Here is a 23,970-nt window from a genome sequence, read left to right on the forward strand (position 1 = left end):
TAGTTGGAAGCAACGGAAGGATTCGAAGTTCCAGGCAAGAAAAAGAATGAGAAATTGGAAGCGCGGTATCAAATTTTGTAAGTAACGTTTTTCTAGAAAAGTGAACGACTTTTCCCTCAAAAGGTATATGTTTAGGCACCAAAAAACAAAGAAAGTGGGCGATCCTGACTGTGAAAGATCAAGATCATGAGTTTAAGTTACAGTTGGGTATTAAAACTTGTTTTCAAGCTAGAAATTACTCTTAAAGCAAAAATTTCAAGACAACGGAACTAAGTTCCAATTTCCACCACAAATTATGCAAAGCACTTTACACAAGCATAGCCCATAAGTTCATTAAAATGTCAGATGTGGTCAGAGTAAGACTAAGGACTCAGAGGGATTTAAAAAAAAAAAAAAAAGTAAAATTTATATTTAAAACAATTATTTCGTTTCAAACTTCAAGGTCTGATTCAGGAGAGTCGGTGACACGGAGGTCTAATCCAAACCTGAGTACAGAGGAGGCGCGACCATAGTTCACGGACGCGCCAAGGAAGATCGTGAAGAACCACTTCCTGATCCTGATACATCGTATTCACGTGGCTCTCCGTTGCAAGACAAATCTACCAGTTTCGATTACTTTATCTTCTTTCGTCTCTCCTTCCAAACGGAGGAGGGAAAAGGGGGAAACTGCGATAAAATCGTCGAGCTCAGCAATCAAGAAGGGATGCTACGGTAAACGAACTGCAGCAATATCAGCGAGAGGGAGTCGAAAGCACGCGACCCGGAAAACCCATCGACTGAAATGGCCGGGACTTCGTTAAATGACTTGCCGGACGTTCTCCTATCGAACATACTGGCGTTGGTCTCCGATACCCGGACAAGGAACTCGCTATCTCTTGTCTGCCGGAAATTCTTGTCTTTAGAGAGAGCGACGCGCTTTTCACTCTCGCTGAGGGGGAACGCTCAAGACCTCTATCGGATCCCGACGTGCTTCAGATCTGTAACCCACTTGGACCTCTCGCTTCTCTCGCCGTGGGGACACGCGTTCCTCTGCTCGTTGCCTGATCCCCGTCTCCACGCCCACCGTCTTCGCGGCCTCTTTCCATTAGTCACCTCTCTCACCGTCTATGCGCGATCCCCAACTACCCTTCAGATTCTCGCCTGTCAGTGGCCAGGATTGCGCCATATTAAGCTGGTTCGGTGGCATCAACGGCCTCAATCCGCCCCCGGGGAGGACCTGGCCCCCATATTTGAACATTGTCAATCTCTATCCACACTGGACCTATCGGAATTCTACTACTGGATTGAGGACATTCCTCCGGTTCTCCTAGCCAATCCCCTGACAGCCAGATCAATTTCAAAGCTGAATTTGATGACGACGTCGCTCACTGATGGTTTCAAATCGACGGATATACAAACCATTACCGAAGCTTGCCCCAACCTCAGCCAGCTTCTCATAGCGTGTGCGTTTGATCCCAGGTATTTCGGGTTTGTAGGAGATGAAACTTTGTCTGCTTTAGCTACTAACTGTCCAAGACTCACCCTTCTTCACCTTGCCGATACTTCCACATTGGCGAGTGCCCGAGGAGACCCTTCCGCCGATGGCTTCACGCCCGAAGACGCGAGGATTAGCACAGCTACGCTAATAGAGCTATTCTCAGGGTTGCCATTGCTCGAGGACTTAGTTCTGGATGTTGCCAAGAATGTTAAGGATACTGGGCCGGCACTAGAGGTTCTTAACACTAGGTGCCGGAGATTAAGGAGTCTTAAGCTTGGGCAGTTCCACGGAATCTGTATGGCGGTCGGCTCACGGCTCGATGGAATTGCCCTTTGTCAAGGGATTGAAGCGCTTTCGATTAAGAACTGTGCGGATTTGACTGATATGGGGTTGATAGAAATTGGCAGGGGGTGTGTGAGGTTATCCAAGTTTGAAGTGGAGGGATGCAAGAAAATTACACTGAAGGGTTTGCGGACAATGGTGAGTTTGCTTAAGAAGACTCTCGTGGATGTAAAAATTTCTTGCTGTGAGAATCTTCATACCAAAGCGTCTTTGCGAGCTCTAGAGCCAATTCAAGATAGGATTACTCGTCTTCATGTTGACTGTGTGTGGGAAGGTGGAGAAGATTGGGAACTTGAAAACCAAGCTGCAAGTGATTGGAATTTCGACCTCGACGAAGTCGATGAAATTACCATGCCAAGCCATAATGCTGACACTAGTTGTTCCACGGATGGTCTCTTTGAGGGCGAAAACTGTGGTGGATATACAAGGAAGAGGAAGAGATCCAAATTCTCCACAGGCACTGATTGTTCCATGTCCATGCAGTGCAATGGTAGTGATCTGTGGGGCAAGAGATGGGATCGTTTGGAGTACCTGTCTCTTTGGATTGCAGTCGGTGATTTTCTAAGTCCATTGCAATCAGTTGGTCTAGATGATTGCCCAGTTCTGCAAGAGATTCAGATCAAAGTCGAGGGAGATTGTAGGGGCCGGCACAAGCCGTTGGATACATTTGGTTTAAGCATTCTTGGGCAATATCCTCAGCTAACTAAGATGAAGTTGGATTGCAGTGACACAATAGGCTATGCGCTAACCTGCCCATCCGGCCAGATGGATCTCACCTTGTGGGAGAGGTTCTTTCTGAATGGAATAGGTAGCCTAGGACTAACTGAGCTTGATTATTGGCCACCACAGGACCGGAGTTTTAATCAGAGGAGCCTATCGCATCCAGCCGCAGGGTTGTTAGCAGAGTTACTCACTCTGAGGAAGCTATTTATACACGGAACAGCTTATGAGCACTTCATGACTTTTCTGCTTAACATTCCTTATCTGCGTGACGTTCAACTGAGATCAGATTACTACCCAGCACCGGAGAATGAAATGACTACAGAGATGAGAGCTGGATCCTGCAGTCGCTTTGAAGCTGCACTTAACAATCGCCTAATCCCAGATTGATATCAACATGTGGCCGGTGCCTTCTCTAGTTCCTGTTTTAGGAATCACTTTTTTCTCATCACTGCTTACTTCGAGATTAGCTGTATCACTTGTGATTTCCCAATCTTTCATCTGAGGAATCCATTAAACTTAGTGCTAATGTAGATCTGTGAGCAATAAACAAACCCCTTTGCCAAAAGATGTGGACTTTTTAATTCTGCACTAATGAATAAAGATGTGAAATTGTAATACCGGAAGTGAATCACTAGATAATGTCCTCTTTAGGCTTTCCTTTCAAGCTTTCTCTCAAAGTTTTAAAACTCGTCGGTTAGGAAGAGGTTTCCACCACTCTTATAAGAAATGCTTCGTTCTCCTCTCGATGTGGGGTCTCACAGAGATAGATTAATAAACGAATTGTTGTTGGAACTGAACTAGTTTAATCTAGAAACTTCTACCATGATGTCTGTAAAAACATGTCTCGTGTCTCGTGGGAAGTCAAAACGAGACTATCTAATCATCTTCAGCAATCTGTGAGGTTGTTCTAGTTCTACAAAGCCGAAGATTCCATGTCCATATAAGCCAACAATAATCAAGATTTCATTGTACAACGTGACCTTACCGAACCTTTGAGGTTGCGTAGTGTCTACCCAGATTCCTTAATTGCCGGCAGACTAACTCGCCTAGACAGAGAATTCGGGCATTATTCACATGCAAACCTGCTCTCTTTAGTAGCCACTCTAAGTGTTCCTGCTACGTCGCTGCTCTAGAAAAGAATTCATCTTGAACTGGAAATAGCTCAAGACAATCATTCAATTGTTAGCACATTCTTAGAGACCCAGCACTATAAAAGAGAATAAAAGTCGAATAATAATGACATGACCAATTATAATAATTTTCTATCAGAAAAAACCAAAAGAAAAATAACATAAGACTGATCCGAGCTCCATACTGCTATAATACTAGAAGTTCAATGATTTTACAGATGTATGATTAACAAGTCGACTAGCAGTTAATGGTATTTCCTACAAAAACAGAAGCCACAAATCAAAACAAAAGTCAAGCTCCAACTGAGAAAATCAGATGCTGCGCAAAATAAAGAGGGGAGAAAAAATCTTACTGTTTAGCTAATGATATGAATCAGAAGCACAGGATGTTGATTTTACGCATTCTAGAGCCATTTACAACAATGACTTCATTCAAACACAGATAAAAATTAACTTCAGAAGGCAGAATGAATCGGTAAACCGATTGAAGTAGGAGCCAACGCAAATTTTTAGTTACATCCACAACGTCGAAACTATGAGTATAATATATACATATATATACACACACACACTCCTAGAACTCAGCTCTTGAATGGTTATCCTTCAGAAATTGCAGGATAACCATCAATTGAGCACCTCTACAATAAATATATGGAAGAAAACAGCTATGACTTCCGATAAGGGGAACTCGCAGTGAGAATGAATTATATGACGAGAAGCAACATACATGAGGCACCAAATCAGAAAAACTTGCACGAATCGGAGAAGTAAAGATACAAGATGGCAAACGTTCAGAGTCGCTAGACAGATGACATACCCTTACATGGATGCGTATCACAAAAATCTTCAATGCTTTGATGAGATATTCCCGAAGGAAAAAATTGTTCAAGTTTCAACCTCTTTACCAGTTGTTCAAGGTTTCTCGTTTCAGGGTGAGCATGAGTATAGTGGACCAGTTATTCCTTCCCTTTTTGAATTCCAATGGTAACGACACATAATAAACAGCGACAGTCACCAACATTTCAAACAAAAATATGAATGCCGATAAACTTCAATCACATAAAATTTTGGGAAACTTCTCAACTTCAAATCTAGCTACCTGGCATCGCCTTTAATTCTCGAATGGTAAAATCCGTAATCAATATTAACAAGATGATTTGACTCTTCGAAGTACAAGATTTCAAACTCATACCTCCAGCCATATTGAAGATTCCGCAAGTGCCGCCGATTCTGAAGTTTGCCGCCACCAACTCAGCATCAATGGATTGATACTTCTGAATCAGAATCCTCTCCTCAATGCAAAATAGTGAATTGAACAAAACATTAAACCTCTCTCATCCCCAGCCTCGATCGTCACTCTAGTCGTATCCCTCATGCTTCGGACGAAGTCGCTGATCGACGCCTATGGCAATGCTTTTCACTCGCAGTGACCAGAGAGACAGAGAATACAGTTCTTCGCGCTTTTTTTTCCCTCCGCAATCCAAAAGTACTGTTAAATTTCGTTAAATTACAAATTTAGCACTCCCTCTATCCATTTCATCTCTAAATTTTAAATTTTAGTTTATAAATTTTTTAAATTTTTTTAAAATTTATAAAAATACAGAACACAAAACTTAAAATTTTCAAATTTAAATAAATATAAATTTTAAATTTTATCTACGACACCAATTCATTTAAAAAATTAAAAATTTTTGAGAACTAATTAAACACAAAATAAAAAATAAAAAAAAATAATTATTTGATTTGAAAGTTCCAATAATAAATGAACACATATCACTAAATTGAGGGATTAACTTGTAATTTAATTTATAAATTTCAATTTGAGTAGTGTTCTACTTATCAGTCTTAGTTGTTGTCGTTAGCTGATTTTTACTGTGCTGTCTTCCTTTTATACCGTAGATAGAACGTATTTATATTAACTTAATTCAAATTTAAGAAACGAACCCGTTCGTTCGTATATGCAGTGAACGACATTCATCAAAAGTTGAAGAAATGTTTATCTTCGTGTATACGAAATTAGCGATTTGTTCATATTTGATGCGAACACATTCCATTTGTAGGGAGCAACTGAACTATTTGCTCCAGAACAAACAACGACAGTGACATGACGAAGAATAATGGTCAGACACAACGATCAGTACCGACAACATCTACTAGATGAAAAGAGAGAAGGAGATGACCGTGCCAATAGTCCAACAAAAAAAAAAAAAAACCATTTTAACTCGTATATCAACCCTTCACTAGGTTAGCTACCGAATAAGGTTATAATCTAACTATTTTTCAAACTTTCATAGACTAGGCCGTCTCTTTCAAACATTTAAAGACTTAATAAATATAAGTTTCAAACATTAATAAAAAATAAAAAATGTGATGCTACGTTTTTCGATGATACTAAAGTCAAACATATATTAATTACAAATTATATGAAAAAAAACAAACAATATATATCATTGTAAGGTGAATAATCTTATGTTTTTTTATTAATTATTAATTATTAGTCTCTTTTGTTATATATATATATAATTGTTTTTATAATAAATCCTTTTTTAAAATAAAAATTTTAATAGTTTTGAAATTAATATTCATAAGGTATGGACCCAAAATTATATTTTGTATTTTAAATGTTGGTTATATAATAAGATATTTAATTTATTTATTGTGAAATGAAATTACAGAGGACCTTGACTTTAGAGCTCTTGGTCTTTGTTCAAACTTCACACGAGCACATTCCAAATCCCAATGAGAGCATGTGAGAAGTGACCTCTCAAACGCGTCTCTCTCTCTTTTTAATATTGTACGAATTAATTGTCATCACATGATAGCGAGCAACTTGCTCTTCAAAATATCCTCAAAATAAAAAATAAATAAAGTATACACTATACCAAATATCAAACGATTTTAAAATATTTTTTTTTAATGAATTAATATTTTATTTAAAAATTATATATATATTCTTATTTTTTAAAAAATTAAAATTATTTATACCGTTATTTTTAATGGTCGATTTTTAATTCCACGTGGAAAAGAAAGTTTCCCCACACAAAAATTTAAAGCTGTTCTTCTTCCTTCATTTACGAACAAATTGTCTTCTTCCATTAAACTCTGCCATGGCCGTCTCCTGTAAGTTTCACACTGATCCACATACCAATTTCTCTCTCTGTCTGTCCCTTTCTCTTTATTATCGTATTTTTTTGTTTTAAAAATTTAATGCATGGTTTGGTTCAAGATTCGTGGACAAAATCTCTCTCTCTCTCTCTCTGTCATTTCATTTCTTTTGCAAATCCAGCTTGTATTCTTTCACTGTCTGCAGGGAGTAGATCGAACTGGTTTTTAGGTCGGTGCAAACTTAAGAGGCTTCAATATCTTCATCTGTAATTACGGTTAGTTTGTTTTGCTATTCTGTAGCTTCTTTAATTCGAAATAGATGAATAGGAGTGCGGGACTTGTTTGTTAACTGCGTTTTATGTTTGATGTTACTGTTCTTGTGCAATCTGGATCAAATATCTAATTCAAGTTGTGTATGTGATTCTTGATTCGAAATTTCATTTGCTGGGTGAGTGTTATTTTGATCGTTATGTTATTTAGAGGGTTGATTGAAGGGTGCGTTCAGACTGAACGGAAGGTGTTTGTTGAAATGATTCAGTGAGTTTCATGTTTATTTGGAAGTTGTTTTTTGATGGGTATCGAATTAGTGATGAAAGTGCATCTTACAAGTTCTAAATCTCTCTCCCCTCAACCTCTGTTTCTGTTTATTTTCATTAGAACATTGAGATTAGACAGAATCTTTACCTTTTTCGTATCGAATTGATTAGTAGATCAGATAAAGATCTTAGCTGGGGTTGTTTTTGAACACCTTCAACACAACCGTGGTCTTCTTCAGGAACAACCACATGATTTCATTGAGGAATTTGATGGAAGAGAAACAGCTGGATTTGAATCAACCTCTTCTTTCTGTGAGGCGTTTTACATCCACAGGAACATCATCCAAGACTAATGAAAAAACCAGACCCGAACCTGAAATTCCTCGTCCTCCTGTATATAAATCAGAATTGAAATCTGGTCCAGTGAGGAATCCTGGAACTGTTCCTTTTGTATGGGAGCAAACTCCTGGAAAACCCAAGGATGAAAGCACTGTGAAAACTCAGATTTCCAAACGGCCTCCACTTGTCCCAAAACTCCCACCTGGAAGAGCCCAAAAAATGAATCAAGAAGTTCCTACTTCTATAAATGCTTCATTAGATGAAAATGCCAGAGAAACAGTTGAAGAGATGACCAGTTGTAAGTCAGGAAATGACGACGACGACGAAGAAGATGATGAGGTTTACAGGGATGCAAACGATATATTTTCTCGATCCGAATCGTTCTTCTTGAATTGTAGTATTAGTGGAGTGAGTGGATTGGATGATTCTGAAATTAAACCTTCAGGAGTCTCCTCCATGGATCCCCACACTCGGGATTTCATGATGGACAGGTTTCTACCTGCAGCGAAGGCAATGGCATCAGAAACACCTCCACATACTATTAGAAAACAAACTGTCGAGCGACCGAGGGAAATAAAATTGGTGACAAATGGGGATAGGCAGAGTCGGCCAAACCTGCACGTTCAGACACAACATGTAAAAGAAATATTCAGGGAAGAAAGTGATGATGAAGATGATGATTTTGATGAGTCCGGATATGCTTCCACTCGGGGATGTGGTTTTCTTCCTCGGTTTTGCTTAAAAGGTTCACTTGTTCTTTTAAATCCAGTACCTGGAATGAGAATGCAGGCCACTTCGGTGCGCCGAGTTCGTAATAGCTCAACTGGGGTATTGTCTTCTTCTCTAATCATTTTCATTTGCCTTTGACCATGTCAACTTTCTAACTGGAGAATCTGTACTACTCATAATCCACAGAGTTCCAAGGATGCTGTAAATGAGAGACGATCAAGTCATGGTCAAGGAATAACTCGGCAGAAGCTCGAAGAAAATGCAAGTAATATTCAGGAGATCGATACATTTCCTTTATACAGACATTTGCAGGGCGAGGGCATATCCAAATACCCATATGAACCTTCCCAGGCTGTTCATGGAAATGTAAATCCTTCTCTTGGTTACACTGTAAAGGCTACCGATTCTGTGACGAATGAATACGACGAACCACGTCGAAGAAGCCTAAATAGCTTTCATGCATTACTGGGTGACGAGTCGGGTTCAGCTAGTCCTGTAGAGAAAACTCTGTACATAGACTCTGTTCATAAAATTACATCTCCTGACTCAAGTTCAAATTCTTTGGATAGGAAGGGGATAAGTTACAGTGGAGATATGATTGATGATGCTTCGATAAAAAGCACCGAAATTAAAGAACTGTGTAAACTGGATTCTGCAACCCAAGATGTCAAGAATTTGAATGATGTTGGTTTAAAAAATACTCTGAGACCTGACAGTTTGAAATCTATGGATTCCTGCTTGCTCACTTGCTCGAATAGATCATTGTTTGAGGTAAAAGTAGATTCAAATTTCTCCAGGCTCAAACCAGAACATACTCAGGATGCTGCGAAGTCGACAAGCTCACAATTCGCTAACAACAAGAAGTTTAATTTGGAAAACCAATTTCCCTTGAAGCCGAGCAGCCGAGGCGATGCGAATGGTCTCGCTAAAGATAACACTACATTGGTATCCTCATATGAAATTCACAGTGAGAAGGTTAATTTAGACAGGAAACAACCTGAGAAGTCTGTTTATGGAAGGAATAACGTAATTGTTCCAGAATATGGCAAGAAGCACGAGTCGGATGGCGAAAAGCCTGCTCCTGTTGAGGACTCCCCTGGTCTGAGAACTTCAGAACGTGCTACCAATGGAGAGAAGGATTCAAGAAATCAACATCTCAAGAGGGTAGGTAATGAAGATGGTTCTCGCGGTGGCTACTCACAGTCACGGCTGCGTTTCGCTCCGCCTCCGCCAAAATCTCCATCAGAATCTTGGTTGAAACGTACTTTGCCAACTTCTTCAAGAAACACAGTTTTTTTGCAGTCTTCTTTTGCAATGCAGCTTAACCCTGTTTCCACGACCGCGTCTCCGGATCGAAAGACACCGTCTACTGTTAAAAGCTCCGATCCAAACCATCTGCATCTGCAGTTTTCAAAGGTAATGGAGAACACTACCTCTAATGCCTCTAATGTTTCAAACATGTTAGTTAGCTGCCTGAGAGTTGTAAACTATAATGTTCATAATTTTGTATGCATCAGGAACTGCTGTCATCTATACCTGAAGTTTAGGCCTCCAAATTCCATCACTTGGGTATCAACTGGGTTTGATAGGTATCAAGGTTCCAGACTACACCTTCCTTCTCTTGAGTCCTTGTGTTTTTTCCTTCTTTGCATGCTTTAGAATCAGTGTAGAAAATAACTGTAAATGGGCATTTTCACTGGTAGGCAAAACGAATCGGTTGCATGCTGTAAATGTTACTCATTCCTGTAAAGAAACGATGATGATCCATGATTTATATGGAGAATAAAGGAGCCATTTGTTATTATTTTTTTTTAGTTTATTAGTATTTTTTAAAACAGATTATNTTTTTTTTTTTTTTTTTTTTTTTTTTTTTTTTTTTACAAAGGTATTAATAAAATTTTTAAAAGTTTAATAGTATTTTTGAGATATTTTTACTACTCTTTCTTCAAAAAAAATTTTTTTGTCCACTTTTAGTATAAGCTCTCATTTGATATTGTCCACTTTTATCCACTTTTAGTATAAGCTCTCCTCTGATATTGTCCACTTTTATCCACTTCTAGTATAAGCTCTCATATGATATTGTCCACTTTTATCCACTTTTAGTATAAGCTCTCATATGATATTGTCCACTTTTAGTATAAGCTCTGACAATTTTGCTTTAATCATTCTTTAAATTAGTCTCTAAATTAGTCAACTGGAACTTTCATCCAACACCTCCCAACAATAACTACCATTACAATTAGACTTTCATCCAACTCCTCCCAACAAACTACCATTAGAATAAGGGAGTGATACTGATTAAATAAATAAAAAATATAAAAAAAAAAAGTCAAATCGGTAGTAATATAGAATTTAACTTCATTTGGTTGAAAACGAAATTAAAAAGAGTTACTTGAAGGTCATATTCAAAGTTTTTTTTTTTTCAATATAAAAATTTCGATTAAATTAGCAAAAAATTAAATAATTTTCCAAAAGGAAAGGAAGTGGAATATTGTAGTAAAAAAAAAAAAAGAAAAAAGAAAAAAAAAAGGGGTGTACAGTTCAAACATTCACTGCAGCGCGCCCGAGGCCCAAAAACCAAACAAAGCAATAAGCATGCGGAAGGGAGATCCCGCCAATGGTTCCAAGTGCCGCCTAAACGAATTCCTTGGACACGTTCGCTTTCCACCACTCCTCACCGCTTTCCTTTCTCCCCATTGCACTGCCTTCCTTCCCGCATGCAAAGCCCAAGTCGGCAACACCCCATTCCAACCCCCCTCCCTACTCTTACCGGTCATACTCTCCGCCGGCAACCCTCTGGACTCACCGTCGCCCTCATGGCTCTGTCACTGCCGTCGCCGGCTCCAGTTCGTGAAGACTGTTGGACTTTGGACAATACTTCCACTCTCATCGAGGCCTGGGGTGAACGTCATATCGACTTGAACCGCGGCAGTCTTAGGCACAAACACTGGCAAGAAATCGCCAACGCTGTCAACTCCAGTCACGGTCATGAGAGGAAGTCCATTCGTACGGCTATTCAGTGCAAAAACCGCATCGACACGCTTAAGAGAAAGTATAAAATCGAGAAGGCGAGAATTCAAGAATCCGGTGGCTCGTACGTCTGCGCTTGGCCGTTCTTCTCGTGCCTCGACGATCTTATAGGCAACAACCACAAGGCTTCCACACCGGTCGCCGTATCTAATTGTAAAGCCGCGCCAGTAACGACTCCAAGGTTGTCGCTGTTCTCAAAGGTCCCCGTTGCCCCTCGATCCGGAACTAAGAAGCGTCGTTCAACTCACGTCTATAGGAGCTTTCGCGACTCGTACTTTCGCCGGGATGTAATCTCGAATGAAAATGAAGGAAAAAATAGTATGGAATCCGATAATTCGCTCTCGAGTTCGAGGTTCAAGGACAGAGAGGCAGGTTATAGAAAACTGGCCGAGGCAATAGGGACGATCAGTGATATATATGAGAGAGTGGAGGTAGCAAAACAGAGGCACATGATAGAATTGGAGATGCAACGGATGCAGTTCGTGAAGGATTTAGAGTATCAGAGAATGCAACTACTTATGGAGATGCAACTTCAGATTCAAAAGATCAAGCGCGCCAGGCGAGCATCTGGAGCCGGTGAGTCCTTAGCTTCTAACTCCTTTTATTACTTTCTCTATTCTTTCCTGCTTTAGTCGTCGTCGTCGTTGTTTACTGAGGGTACCTTAGATTGAGACGATTTCCCATTTGGTTTGGATCTTCTTATGTTTGCTCGATTTCTTTAGATTAGAATTAACACATATTCGGATATATTTCTGATGAAAGAGCAGTATGTTCTTCGGCGTAATACTTGTAGTATACGCATAGGTGGATCAGATCATTCCTTGGCTATATAGAGCTCGCATTAGAGGAGAAATAGTTGTTTGATCAAAGTTTTTGAAGAGAATCGTTTCACATGATTGATTATTAGGAGGAAATCGAATCGAAATTTGACATCACTTGCTCATAAACTTTGAGTTTGGCAGTGTTTATGAGGCCGTAACAAAGAATGGAACCATGACTGAGGGTAAGTTAAGTTCGTGTTCTTTTTGAAGCGGGAGAAATTGTCCTCCATTTTACACTTAAATCATCTTGGTTTGAGTCTCAAGCTTCCATGAAACCTTTGATTGTTGAGGTTAAACTTTATCATGTAAAATTTTTGTTAAGTCGAACTGTAGGAACTTATTGGTGCGAGCAAATGAGTCATTTATGTTAACTTGAAGGATCAAATAGAACATTGGAGATTAGAGATTTAAAGTGACTTAAACTCACTATCCACAGCCCAGGGATGCAATAATGATGAAAATTTTGTATTTAGGAGAATGGAGGTGTCTTTTTGGAACTCTGTACAAGAATTCGTGATACCCCCAATATGCATTAGTTCAATCCATTTCGTTTTATCATCTAATGGCCTAGTAGTTAAAATAAATTTCATGCCTCTACGTGGGAGCTTAACCTGCTGCGTATCCATGTCTGCTCAGAGGGGACGAAGGAATTCCTATGGTGTAACATTCCAAGCCCACCACTAGCAAATATTGTCCTCTTTGAGCTTTCCCTCAAGGTTTTAAAACGCGTCTAAAGGAAGAGGTTTCCACACCCTTATAAGGAATGCTTCGTTCTCCTCTCGAATCAATATGGGATCTCAAACGCGTCTAAAGGAAGAGGTTTCCACACCCTTATAAGGAATGTTTCGTTCTCCTCTCGAATCAATATGGGATCTCACATATGGTCTCCTGATTTAAGAATAACTGAGCGAGTTAGTTTGGAAGAAATAGGGTATATGTTAATACAGCCACGTTTCTAAGTATTACTAGAGTGTGCCTTCTCCCTGTAACTGCCAAAAGGAGAAAGTGAGAGCTGCCCTTTCTGCGCAGCTCAGCTTTGTCACGTTTCCAATCTGGGAGTGTGAGGAGAAGACACATTGCATCGCTGCAATGGAAACTTGTTTGGGTGTCTCTTGACATATGTCAGGTTAATTATCTACCTCGATAAGACCTAGTGGGAGGAGGAGATGTTTTTGGTTTGGCTCAGAATAAACTTTGCCATCTGGATTGTAAGTTTTGGCCTTTATGATTAAACAAGAGAAACCACTACATTTCAAGTGTTATGTGCCGTTCTTACATGACAGATGAGTCTGCATCAAGCATGTCACAAGAACATTAGCAAGGAAAAAATGTTGAATATTATCTATTATGAGCCTCTATTGGTAAAGCCTCATTGCTAAATTGTTGATGCTTGAATGAGCAACAATTGCTGGATGCCTTCAACTGATCCTAATTTCTTCTAGTTGAATAATTACATGTTTAATATCGAATTGTAGATTTTCTTTCCATTCCGTCTTTTGATATCAGATGCAGACGTCGATTATTTTATTGTTCATTCTTAATATGTTCTCTACGAATATCAAAATTATGCATATTATTGGTGAAAAGGCGTATTGAGTGTGAGATCCCATGTCAGTTGGAGAGGAGAACAAAACATTTTCTACAAGGATGTCAAAACCTTTCCCTAGCAAACGCATTTTAAAACCTTGAGGGAAGCTCCGAAGGGAAAGCCCAAAAAGGACAAGCGGTGATTTGTTATAATAAGACACTTAGTTGCTTCTCCTTGGACCTCGAAACAGGAGGAAAGAGAGAGAGAACACAGTAAGCTGCACGCACACAGAAGTTGCTCATGTCATGACAATTCAAATTTAGTGCTAATGTTCTGATTTCATGACTTGCTTTTATATAACATATCATACAACGAGGTTAACTAATCTTGTGTCCGTCCATTTTTTAACAGATTGTTACTCGTAACCAACAAAGTAGTAAAGACTTGGCGGTTTATCTCTTTTTTGAAAAGCACACATCGACGCCTTCGATGCAGGTACCCGAACTCACGATTTCAGCTGGTTTTGGCTGGAGTATCTGATGGGGGCTGTCTGGAAGTGGATTGGAACAAGTTTTTGGATTGACCAGGCATTTCCTCCCTTTTTGTGAAGCTTCCAACAGTTTACGTGTGAGTAACTACCAATCTAATAACCTGTTTTTTTTGTTCATCTCAATCAGCTGTCGAAATATATATATATATATAGTTGTGTTTATTTGTTAGTGAGTATTCTATATTTCTCCCAATAATTCCTGTGTCATATTTTATATTTGATATTATCTCCATGGAAGTTCTAAACGAAGGAAAAAGAAAATGACAGTACGAATATAGCCTCCTGTTGCACGTGCAAATACAGGGCATTATTGTAAATTCAGGAAATATTCTCACGTGGGAAAGTGTCATGTGTTATGTTTTGCCTTTGACCTATTCATTAGGGGTGTACATGGTCCGGGTTGGGTCGGGTTGGGGGATTTTTTTGACCCAACCCAAAAGTTCAACCCAACCCAACCCAAAATTTTTCACAACCCAACCCAATCCAACCCTCTATTTTCGGGTTGGGTCGGGGTTGGGTTGTCAAATTTTTTTTTTAAGTTTTATTTATCCATAATCTATAATTAAATAAGTTAGTTATAGTTTATTGTTTTAAAAAGAGTATGAAATATTAAGGTATTTTAAAAAATATGTATATATAAATAAAATTAAACAAAGACAAAGAAATTAAATAATAAAATAATATAAACAAAACAAAGAAATTAAAAATAACAAAACCGGAAACATACATTTAGTTGGCGTCGAACTCGGGCGTAAACTCTGGCAAATCCATTAATATGACAGAATTTTCATAATAATTCTATATATTTTATTTGGCTCAGGTCAACCTGAGCGTTTTGTCCATAAACCCGAAACCGAACTGATTCAGTTCGGGTTCAGAAAAATGAACCCAACCCTACCCGAAATGCTAATCCAACCCAACCCAACCCTTATAGTTCGGGTTGGGTTGGTTCAGGTTGTCGAGTTGCCGGGTTGAATGTACACCCCTACTGTTCATGCATGCTAGAGAGATAGAGATAGAGAGAGACCATTATTGCTCCATTGAAACATTTTGTTGGAATATTGACAGAAATCCTGCCTTTAGGTTTCCAGTCGCCACGTTACCCTAGCACATTTAATATGCATCAATTAAGATATGATATTGGGATAATATATTTTAATAATTAGTTATGGAGTATACCTTAGATATCCATAATCAATTAATATTTTTTTCTTTATTTTTGGGAGCCGTTAGTAGTATATTTTATCTTAAGAATTTGATTAGCAGTATATTTTATCTCATTTACAAGATTTAGTTAGATATATATTTTCCCTCATTTTTAGGTATTAGTGGATAGTTTGTATCCTATTTAAACGTTCTAAACATTAATGAAGATCATATTTTCGATCCCAATTCTATTTCTATTTCTCATCTTTAATAGCATCTAAGGGTCTGGTGGGATAATGTTTTTATTTTTAAGACACTCATTATGTTTACTGGTTTAAATAACTCTGGGATTTGCCTGACATATTGTTCTAATAGATTCCTTGTTCAGCTATTATAAATTTGGTATTAGGAATGATTCAGACTTCCAGGGCTTACAGAAGAACATACTGAAGAGAATAAATGGGAACAGAAAAGAAATGTTTGGTTCATTGGTGGGTAAGTACACAAATTTTCATTATATTCACTGATTAATTCCATTAATAAACTTAAATATTTGTCGATATGTTGATATATTTGTCGATAATAAGCATTCGTTGTTGTTATTATTATTATTTTTATAAATGAGATTGAATACTAAGATCATTTTCATAATTTTTATGAATTTATTCATGTAAATAAAATATTTATATATTCATTGAATTAACCATATTAGTGGGTTAATGTATATTAATTTTGAGTCGTTTTCAACGAAAAGCCTAAAATGCTTTAGGCTTCAAAGTCCAATTTGTTGGTTTCCGAAGGCCTCAATCTCTTTACCAGAAAGCTTTATTGGAGACGAGACAGCAACATTTTTAATTTTATTTATATATAAGCTGAACTAAAAAGAGCTGCATATATATATTTTTAAAAAATGTAATAAATAATTTATATAATTGAAACCCTAAATTTTTATATATGTTTCAATTTCTTCTTTTACATGCAAATAAACCTGATTATAAATCAAATGAATATTGATGGTTTTCATTGATATTAGTGTTATTTCTCAATTTATTTAATAAAATTATGACATTTTTTCTTTTGTTACTTGGGTAGTTGGATTGAGATTTTTAATTAATATAATCAATTTTTAAAAAAAATTAAAAAGAAAAACGTGATTAAAAACCAATTTTTCTTCAACTTTTTACTTCCAAAATTTTGTTTTGAAGGATGGAAATGATTGTTTTTTTTTTTTTTTTCTTTCAAAATTTTTAGTTTTTATGTCTAAGATGATCGTAAAATTTATAAATTTATTAGACACATAATTAAAAGTCACAATTTGGTTGTAATTGAAAGACTTTCCCGACATTTTTTAAATTTACAGAAACTTATTAGAAGTTAATGAATCAAATAAACACAAATTTCAAAATTATTCACTACCTTAACTACAAGTAAAGGTATTGAAGTTGGTAGAAAGAGAAGGACAAAGCACATATTGAAGGAAAAAGTAGCAGAATCAAGTTACGTACATTTAGAGTTCTGTGATATCTCAAAGACTTCAAAAGCTGAAAATTCAAAAGACAAAAGGGAAATGAAAACTCTCTGATCATAAAGACTAATGCCTTTAATGGAATTTCATGCAGATTCAATCCCCCTCGACAATATATATATATATANTATATATATATATATATATATATATATATATATATATATATATATATATATATATATATATATATATATAGAGAACTTGAAAGGATAATAAAAATAGCCAAACCAGGGATGATTATCAATTCACTCATTCATCTTGTCCACTTTCTCTTATTTCTTCCCATTGTTTGGTCCCTTCATCCACTCTAGTCCCTGCAAAATTACATATCATAATAATCAAGTAGTTAGATAGCTCAAAAAACGTTAGCTACCCGAAAAAAACGCTTCCCAAAATGGTTAAAAATCACTCCGAAACATATTCTTCATGTTTTAAAAGTGTATAATGATTTTATAAGATGAAAAAGACTTGTTTTGAAGTGAAATGATACGAACAAAGGTCGTTAAATATTTATTTGAAATACGTTCATAATTCAACCCGCTAAAGTATAATATCATCAACTTTTTAGGGTCTCGTTGAAATAAAGTGGTAACATTTTTATGACACGGGAACGAGTGTAGAGACGAGAAAACTTAAACTCGGGTACATGGGTTTTGCATTCAATTAAAAAAGAAACCCTAATTCTAACCCTAGTTGTTTTCTTTAATACCAATTTTTTTTTTTTGAAAGGAATCCAAGAAAATTAAGCTTAAATTTACCATATATAAATCTTTTTGGCTTAATTGCTCAAGGCACAAAGTGGATGGTGGAGGAGCTTGAGCTTGATTCTTCAGCTCCTTTGCTTTGAACAGAAGAAGTAACATTCTTCTTATTCTTCTTCTTCTTCTTGTAAGGAATCCCTCTTGCTTTAGCTTGACATTCCCTAACATCCCTAAGATAAACCCTAATTGCAGCAGAAGCAAAAGGGTTACTCTGTGGGGCGCCACCATGTTCTTCATAGGCAGCTCTCAGTCTCCCAATAAGAGCATCCAAGCTGCCCCAAGCTTGCCTTAGCGGACAAGTGCAAGGGGCAGGCGGCTCAGGGTGCCCATAGAACATGCACCCTTGAACATGAACTTTGGTCTTACCAAATTGGTCTAGATATCTTAGAAACTCCAACACTTGGCTGCAGCTGCACTGTGAAAGAGGAACTGGGGGCCTTTGATTCTTCAAATATTGGCAAAATGTGTTCCAATCCCTTCGCTTTTGGGACTCATATCTACTTGGGGTTGGGTGAGGTGAAGAACTTGAGGAAGATCCTCCTTCAACAATTGACATTATTTCTTCTTCTTTTGGTGATTCAATTCAGAATTGAGCTTGATTTTGAGGGAAAGCTTTCAATTTTGGTGGTGAAATGAATAGGGAACAAGAGTGGTAGAGGATGCAAATCAAATCATGGAGCTATTGAGTAGACATCTTATGGCCCATATTGCTTGCTTTTTCTCTCTTATTATTCATATCGCTCCATTCTCTTATCATATAACGTTTAAGACTAATTGGGTTTTTGTATTTCGACATTTATTTTATTTTTGTTTCAAAATTTTCAAATGTTGGGGCTTTTTTATCCCCTAATCTCTGTCTCTGTAATTCATGGGTGTGAGCTGAGTTCAGAACGTCGTGAGACAGTTTGATCCATATCTGGTGTGGGCATTACAGTATTGAGAGGACCTTTCCCTAATACGAAAAGACCGGAAACGACATACTTCTAGTGTATCAATTATCGTGCCCACGAATTCTTGATTGGCATGATTTGGGGGGAGAAAAAAACCCTAAAAATTGGAGGTCATGTTGATGGAGATAATTAATGGGCAACCAGTCTCATCTGGACCCACCATCAAGGATACTTGTGCAAGTTTAATCTCATCATAAGATCTCAACCGTCAAACGGCTACCTGATCGTACGATTTTATTCCGACCAAATTGACCTCACTCCAACACCCCATCTATGTTTCTACCACCTTCCTTCAAAACTGTACCCTATATTTAAGGTAANAAAAAAAAAAAAAAAAAAAAAAAAAAAAAAAAAAAAAAAAAAAAAAAAATTAACCCTAACAATTCTTTCCTCTAATCAAATGGTAATTTATCTGTCTAAATAGTTACATGTCAGCGAATTTACGATTGCGTGTCACTCACTTCCCAACAACGAGTGAGTTAAACTTATTCGTTCTTGCGTGGTCTTCGGCCAAACGACGTATACTCGAACTTCTGGTCCCGATTCAAGAAGAAAGTTTTAGAAAACAGAAGTAGAGAGATCTCGAAAGAGAGTTTTGAAAGCAAGATCGGAGAAATGGAAATGTAAGCAAAATGCAACAACAACGGCTTACTGCATATAACTATCGGGTAGGGGAAGAGTCAAATAAAAGCTTCAACCACATATTTGATATCTCCTTATGACGATATCATCGAGACCCACCATCTTATGTTTAGCACACCGAAATTTTACCGCCACAACTAATATCAAGACATGGGATGATATAATTCGTCCACTTTCGTCATAAGCTCTCACGACTCGACTTTTTTTTCACGTAAAGGGTTTTTATATACGTACGATTTTTTAGTTTTGTAGCTAACGTAGCGCTACGGTCGCATTCCAACGAAATAAAACAGTCACGAGCTAAGATCCGTTTCATTTTGGTACTCANAAAAAAAAAAAAAAAAAAAAAAAATAGAGTTGGAAAATATGAGAAATTACAAAACAAAAGGGATTGTACGGATTTCCATGTTTGATCAATCATCCTTGAAAGCCACTTATAATACTTTACCAATGTCCTTTATTTATATATACATGTTAAGTCAATGTCCCATTATTCACAAAACACCAATTCTACTATATTTTTCACTCAAGTAATCATTTTCCATTTTTTTTTATTATTTTTTTCCTTTGAGAAATGGAGAATCATTTTTTTTTTAATCTTTATATTTAAAATTAATTAAACTTATAAACGTTTTCATAAGTACAATATGAAGAACATAAGCACGGGTTTATCTACGATGTTCGATCTCGCATCCTACTTAGTTATAAGTACAATAAGTAGGGTTTGAGGATTTGAACCTTCGGTCTCGAGAAAACGTAAAATATGAAGAACAAAAAGAAAAAAAATGAATTTGGATACAAGAATTTTCAGAAAGATAAATCCTAGCATTCTTTGGTAGCTAAATAAATCTCATACACGATCGCCTTTCTTATCGAGTTCTACTGTGAGATCTCACATCAGTTGGAGAAGGGAACGAAACATTTCTTATAAGGGTGTGAAAATCTTTCCCTAACGGGTGCATTTTAAAATCGTGAGGCTAAAGGACAAAGCTGATAATATTTGCTAGAGGTGGGCTTGAACTGTTACAGTGGTACCAGAGCCAGGGATCAGGCAGTGTGCCAGCGCTTGGACCTCAAGAGGGTGAATTGTGAAATCTCACATCGATTGTAGAGGGGAATGAAACATTTCTTATAAGGACGTGGAAATCTCTACCTAATAGACACGTTTTAAAACTGTGAGACTAAGGGTCAAAGTGGATAATATTTAGTAGCGGTGGACGATTTACATACGGATTTTAAAACTGTGAGACTGAGGGTCAAAGTGAACAATATTTAGTAGCGGTGGACGATTTAGATCTACAGTAAACGTATCACGATAATGTGGGTAGGAGAGATTTTACGAAGACGTGCATGGTAACATATCAAATCAAGTATGAATAGAGTATATAGATTATTGAAGAGGCATGATAAACTTAGTGAAAAAGAAGCAAATAATGTTAGTGGTTCATGTTGCAAATCCCTTGAAGAAGGGTGCCACCAGATTCTTCCTCAATTTACTCAATGCTATTTCGATTCACATTTTGAAGGGCCGATTGAATATCAATATGCCTTTGTTTTGAAGGGTTTTGAGGACACAATTAGATTCCTTCAAAAAGAAGAACAAAATGAAGGGGCCTCCATCTCTTCAAATAATGCACACCTTCTTCCTTCACAAGGGACGTTGAAGGACGTATGCAAATTATTCGAGACGTGTTGGCTGTTTAGGTCACACCAAAACGTGCAATTTCATGGTACTGTTGAATTCTTTTACCGAAAATATATGTCTTAACTACTTGAATTATACTCCGACTGCTTGTCCCTAATTGGTATGGGTGTCTTTTGAAATATTTAAGTCTATGGCAATTCTAGGATAGAATTGATCCTCGTGAACGAAGGTTAGTGGTTGGAGAGGGGAACGAAACATTCTTTATAAAAGTGTGAAGGGAAAGCCTAAAGAGGACAATGTTTGTTAGTGGTGAGCTTAGCCTGTTACAAATGGTATCAGAACCAGACACCGGATGATGTGTCAGTGAGGACGTTGGACCCCAAGGGGGTGGAATGTGAGATTTCACATTGGTTGGAGAGAGGAACGAAACATTCCTTTAGGTGTGGAAACCTCTCCGCAGCATACACATTTTAAAATCTTGAGGAGAAGCTCAAGAGGGAAAGCCCAAAGGAGACAATATCTGCTAGCTAGCGGTGGATTTGGGTTCTTACATTGTATGACTTAAAGTTCGGGAGGAGTGCCTCCTCACAAAAGATGTTGTAGTGACTAGGCTCGAGCGACTGTTTACCGAACATACGTTTTCAACAATGAATTGAGGGCAGACATTTTGACTAGAACCCTAAACGTTAACTCTTTAGATTGATTTCGTGAGTCAATATAGAAAACAAAATCACAAGGGTTAAGAAGAAGATACGTAGGACAAAGAAAAACACTTGTTCGGTTTTATATTGTTCTTAGTAATCTTAGATCTGGATGTTGATTAGGAAATCAGGACTCACATGTGGACTAAACCCTAAACCCTAAACTCGAGGTGTTTATATTGATATCAATATAGAAAACAAAATGAGAAGGTAGGGTTATTGTCCTTCAATTGAAGGCCATTTGGGTATTGGAAGGGAGGTTTGGTGAAGGACAGCCAACCCCACAAATCTCTGCCCTTCCCTTCCCAATTGATCTCTTCCCAATTTAAACCCAATAAATCAATCCTTCCTTTTTGCTTTTCTTTTTCTCAGTTTTTTCCCTCTCCTTTGTCTTCTTCCCTCTAGGGTTTTTCTCCTCCCTTTTCCATTCCCATCTCTTCAACATTATCAATTAGGGTTTCTTTCCTTTCAAATTTCTACGTAAATATTTTCTGCTTTGGCCCGTTACGTATCGTCGTCAACCTCACAATTTTAAAATCCGTTCGTTAGCAAGAGCAGAAATATTTCGTTCCCCTTTCAAACCAATGAAGCATTTCTTGTAAGGGTGTGAAAATCTCTCTTCAGTAGACGCGTTTCTTAACGGGCCAAAACAAATATATTTGTTAGCAGTGGGGTTGAACTGTTACAAAAGGTACAAGAGGCAGACACCGAGGACGTTGGTCCCCCAAGAGAGGTAGATTATGAGATCCCACATTGGTTGGAGACGGGAACGAAGCAAAACCTTAGACAATTGCAACTATTGCAAAAGTAGGTGCCCCATGTAAAGAAAAAAAACCAATGCATCAATCTAATAATCCAAATATAAATTTTGTCCTTTAATATTTAGACAAATTCAGGGACATTTCAATCATGTCACTTGTTTGGAACTTAGGATACGATACCAGTCTGCTTCATAAAAAGTAAAAAGTAAAATATATATATATATAATAATATAATATGTTTATATTGTCGTTTCTATGTGGACAGTCACGGTAAAAACTTTCGGTCAGAGTTAATTTCTTAAAGTTACTTTTTTATGCTTGAGGTAAACTTTCCATATATCCGTACATATGTAATTTGTCGGGACATGGAAGAGGCACAGAAACTGTGACGACATGTCGATAATATAGTGTGACGATTGCCATGAAACAGCCCAAAAAAAAAGATGGACAAGTGATCGACTTTGGTCATTGGGCTTTACAATTATTTTGTTGACGGCCCAAACGTTTCCTACGAATCGGCCCATTGGGCCGGCCCATCTTAGTCAAGGAAGCCTCAACCCGTTTTTAATAAATAATTCTTTAGAAAAACCTTAAAATGAAGGGAAATCATATAACCCTCTTTTGAGTTATTCCAGTTGAGTCCCATGGTGGTAGGTAAGGCACAAACTCCACGAACGTTTGATGCCCTCTTTACTAATCAAGGAAAGAAAGCCTCAACCCGAACCACATTCCTTTTGGGTGCGTCTAACTACATTAGTCAAGGAATCACCGGGTAAAGTCAAGAGTCTCGCCTAAAGGACCAGCAACCTATTTGACCAATAATAAAAAAATAGGGTGCACCCCATAATAAAGAGTGAGCGCTCACTCTTTCGGGGAGAACCGCATTGAGACAAAATCAATTTTTTGAATCCGAATGCCCAAAAAACCTATTGGTCGACCACTGTTTGTTACGAATCACGAATCTCCACAATGGTACGATATTGTCCCCAAAACGCCTCATACCCATGGAGATCTATTATCATTCCCTAAATTAGCCAACGTGGGACTCACTCCCAACAATCTTCAACACTGTTGCCTATGACCCTAGGAAGACAATATCGAAAAATGTTATAGAACTGTTAAGCGGTCTCGGTTGATTTCCCTTCCTTTAGCTACTCAGATGTAATTTTTTCAGGCTCGACATCCGAAAGTGGGTATTAGGTCAAAATAGCATGTAAATCACTAAGAAAAGTTACTTTTTAAAAGTTGATAGATTAAGTAATAAAATAAGTGGTTTTTACTGAAATCCAGAGGAAAGGTACCCACCAAAAATTAGTTTAATGGAACAAATAAAACAAGCCTTAAAGTACAAGCGTTAATTAACTAACTAATTGCTCACTAAAATGTTTTTTTTTTTGTTAATTAATATTAAAGGCAATAAAGTATAGAGTTCGTGAACTAAAAAAAGTTGGAAAAGTAAGAATTAAAATAGATTTATATATTTTATTGAATGAATTTTAAAATTTAAAATTTAAAATTTAAAATTT

At 37.4% G+C, this 23,970-nt stretch overlaps 4 protein-coding genes across 7 annotated transcripts; 3 read left to right on the forward strand and 1 right to left on the reverse strand.

Annotated features, from left to right (window-relative positions):
• Window positions 1-394: 394 nt before the first annotated feature.
• On the forward strand, window positions 395-3,107 carry LOC111811628 (F-box/LRR-repeat MAX2 homolog A-like). Its single transcript, XM_023698565.1, has one exon. The coding sequence runs from the start codon at window positions 782-784 to the stop codon at window positions 2,927-2,929; it is 2,148 nt and encodes a 715-aa protein (XP_023554333.1). The 5' UTR covers window positions 395-781; the 3' UTR covers window positions 2,930-3,107.
• Window positions 3,108-6,748: 3,641 nt separating this feature from the next.
• LOC111776366 lies at window positions 6,749-10,185 on the forward strand. 4 transcript variants are annotated; one of them, XM_023655797.1, is made up of 5 exons: window positions 6,749-6,792; window positions 6,983-7,052; window positions 7,553-8,480; window positions 8,568-9,797; window positions 9,899-10,185. In XM_023655797.1, exons 3-5 carry the CDS (start codon window positions 7,563-7,565, stop codon window positions 9,926-9,928), a joined length of 2,178 nt encoding a protein of 725 aa, XP_023511565.1. In that variant the 5' UTR covers window positions 6,749-6,792; window positions 6,983-7,052; window positions 7,553-7,562; the 3' UTR covers window positions 9,929-10,185. The 4 variants fall into 4 exon arrangements, with proteins under 4 accessions (XP_023511565.1, XP_023511566.1, XP_023511567.1 ...); XM_023655798.1 differs by having other exon boundaries at window positions 6,758-7,052; window positions 7,485-8,480; XM_023655799.1 differs by having other exon boundaries at window positions 6,758-7,052; window positions 7,488-8,480.
• An 822-nt stretch (window positions 10,186-11,007) lies between these two features.
• On the forward strand, window positions 11,008-14,681 carry LOC111811950 (trihelix transcription factor ASIL1-like). Its single transcript, XM_023699026.1, has 2 exons — window positions 11,008-11,987; window positions 14,172-14,681. Exons 1-2 carry the CDS (start codon window positions 11,099-11,101, stop codon window positions 14,183-14,185), a joined length of 903 nt encoding a protein of 300 aa, XP_023554794.1. The 5' UTR covers window positions 11,008-11,098; the 3' UTR covers window positions 14,186-14,681.
• Window positions 14,682-17,266: 2,585 nt separating this feature from the next.
• Window positions 17,267-18,328, reverse strand: LOC111776461 (protein LIGHT-DEPENDENT SHORT HYPOCOTYLS 10-like; the record flags this gene model as incomplete). Its single annotated transcript, XM_023655897.1, has 2 exons — window positions 17,267-17,298; window positions 17,743-18,328. A coding segment is annotated over one exon (558 nt), but the record flags the coding sequence as incomplete, so codon positions are not given.
• Window positions 18,329-23,970: the final 5,642 nt, after the last annotated feature.

This window comes from Cucurbita pepo, chromosome LG15 (assembly GCF_002806865.2).
Source record: "Cucurbita pepo subsp. pepo cultivar mu-cu-16 chromosome LG15, ASM280686v2, whole genome shotgun sequence".
In the NCBI taxonomy this organism is placed as follows: domain Eukaryota; kingdom Viridiplantae; phylum Streptophyta; class Magnoliopsida; order Cucurbitales; family Cucurbitaceae; genus Cucurbita; species Cucurbita pepo.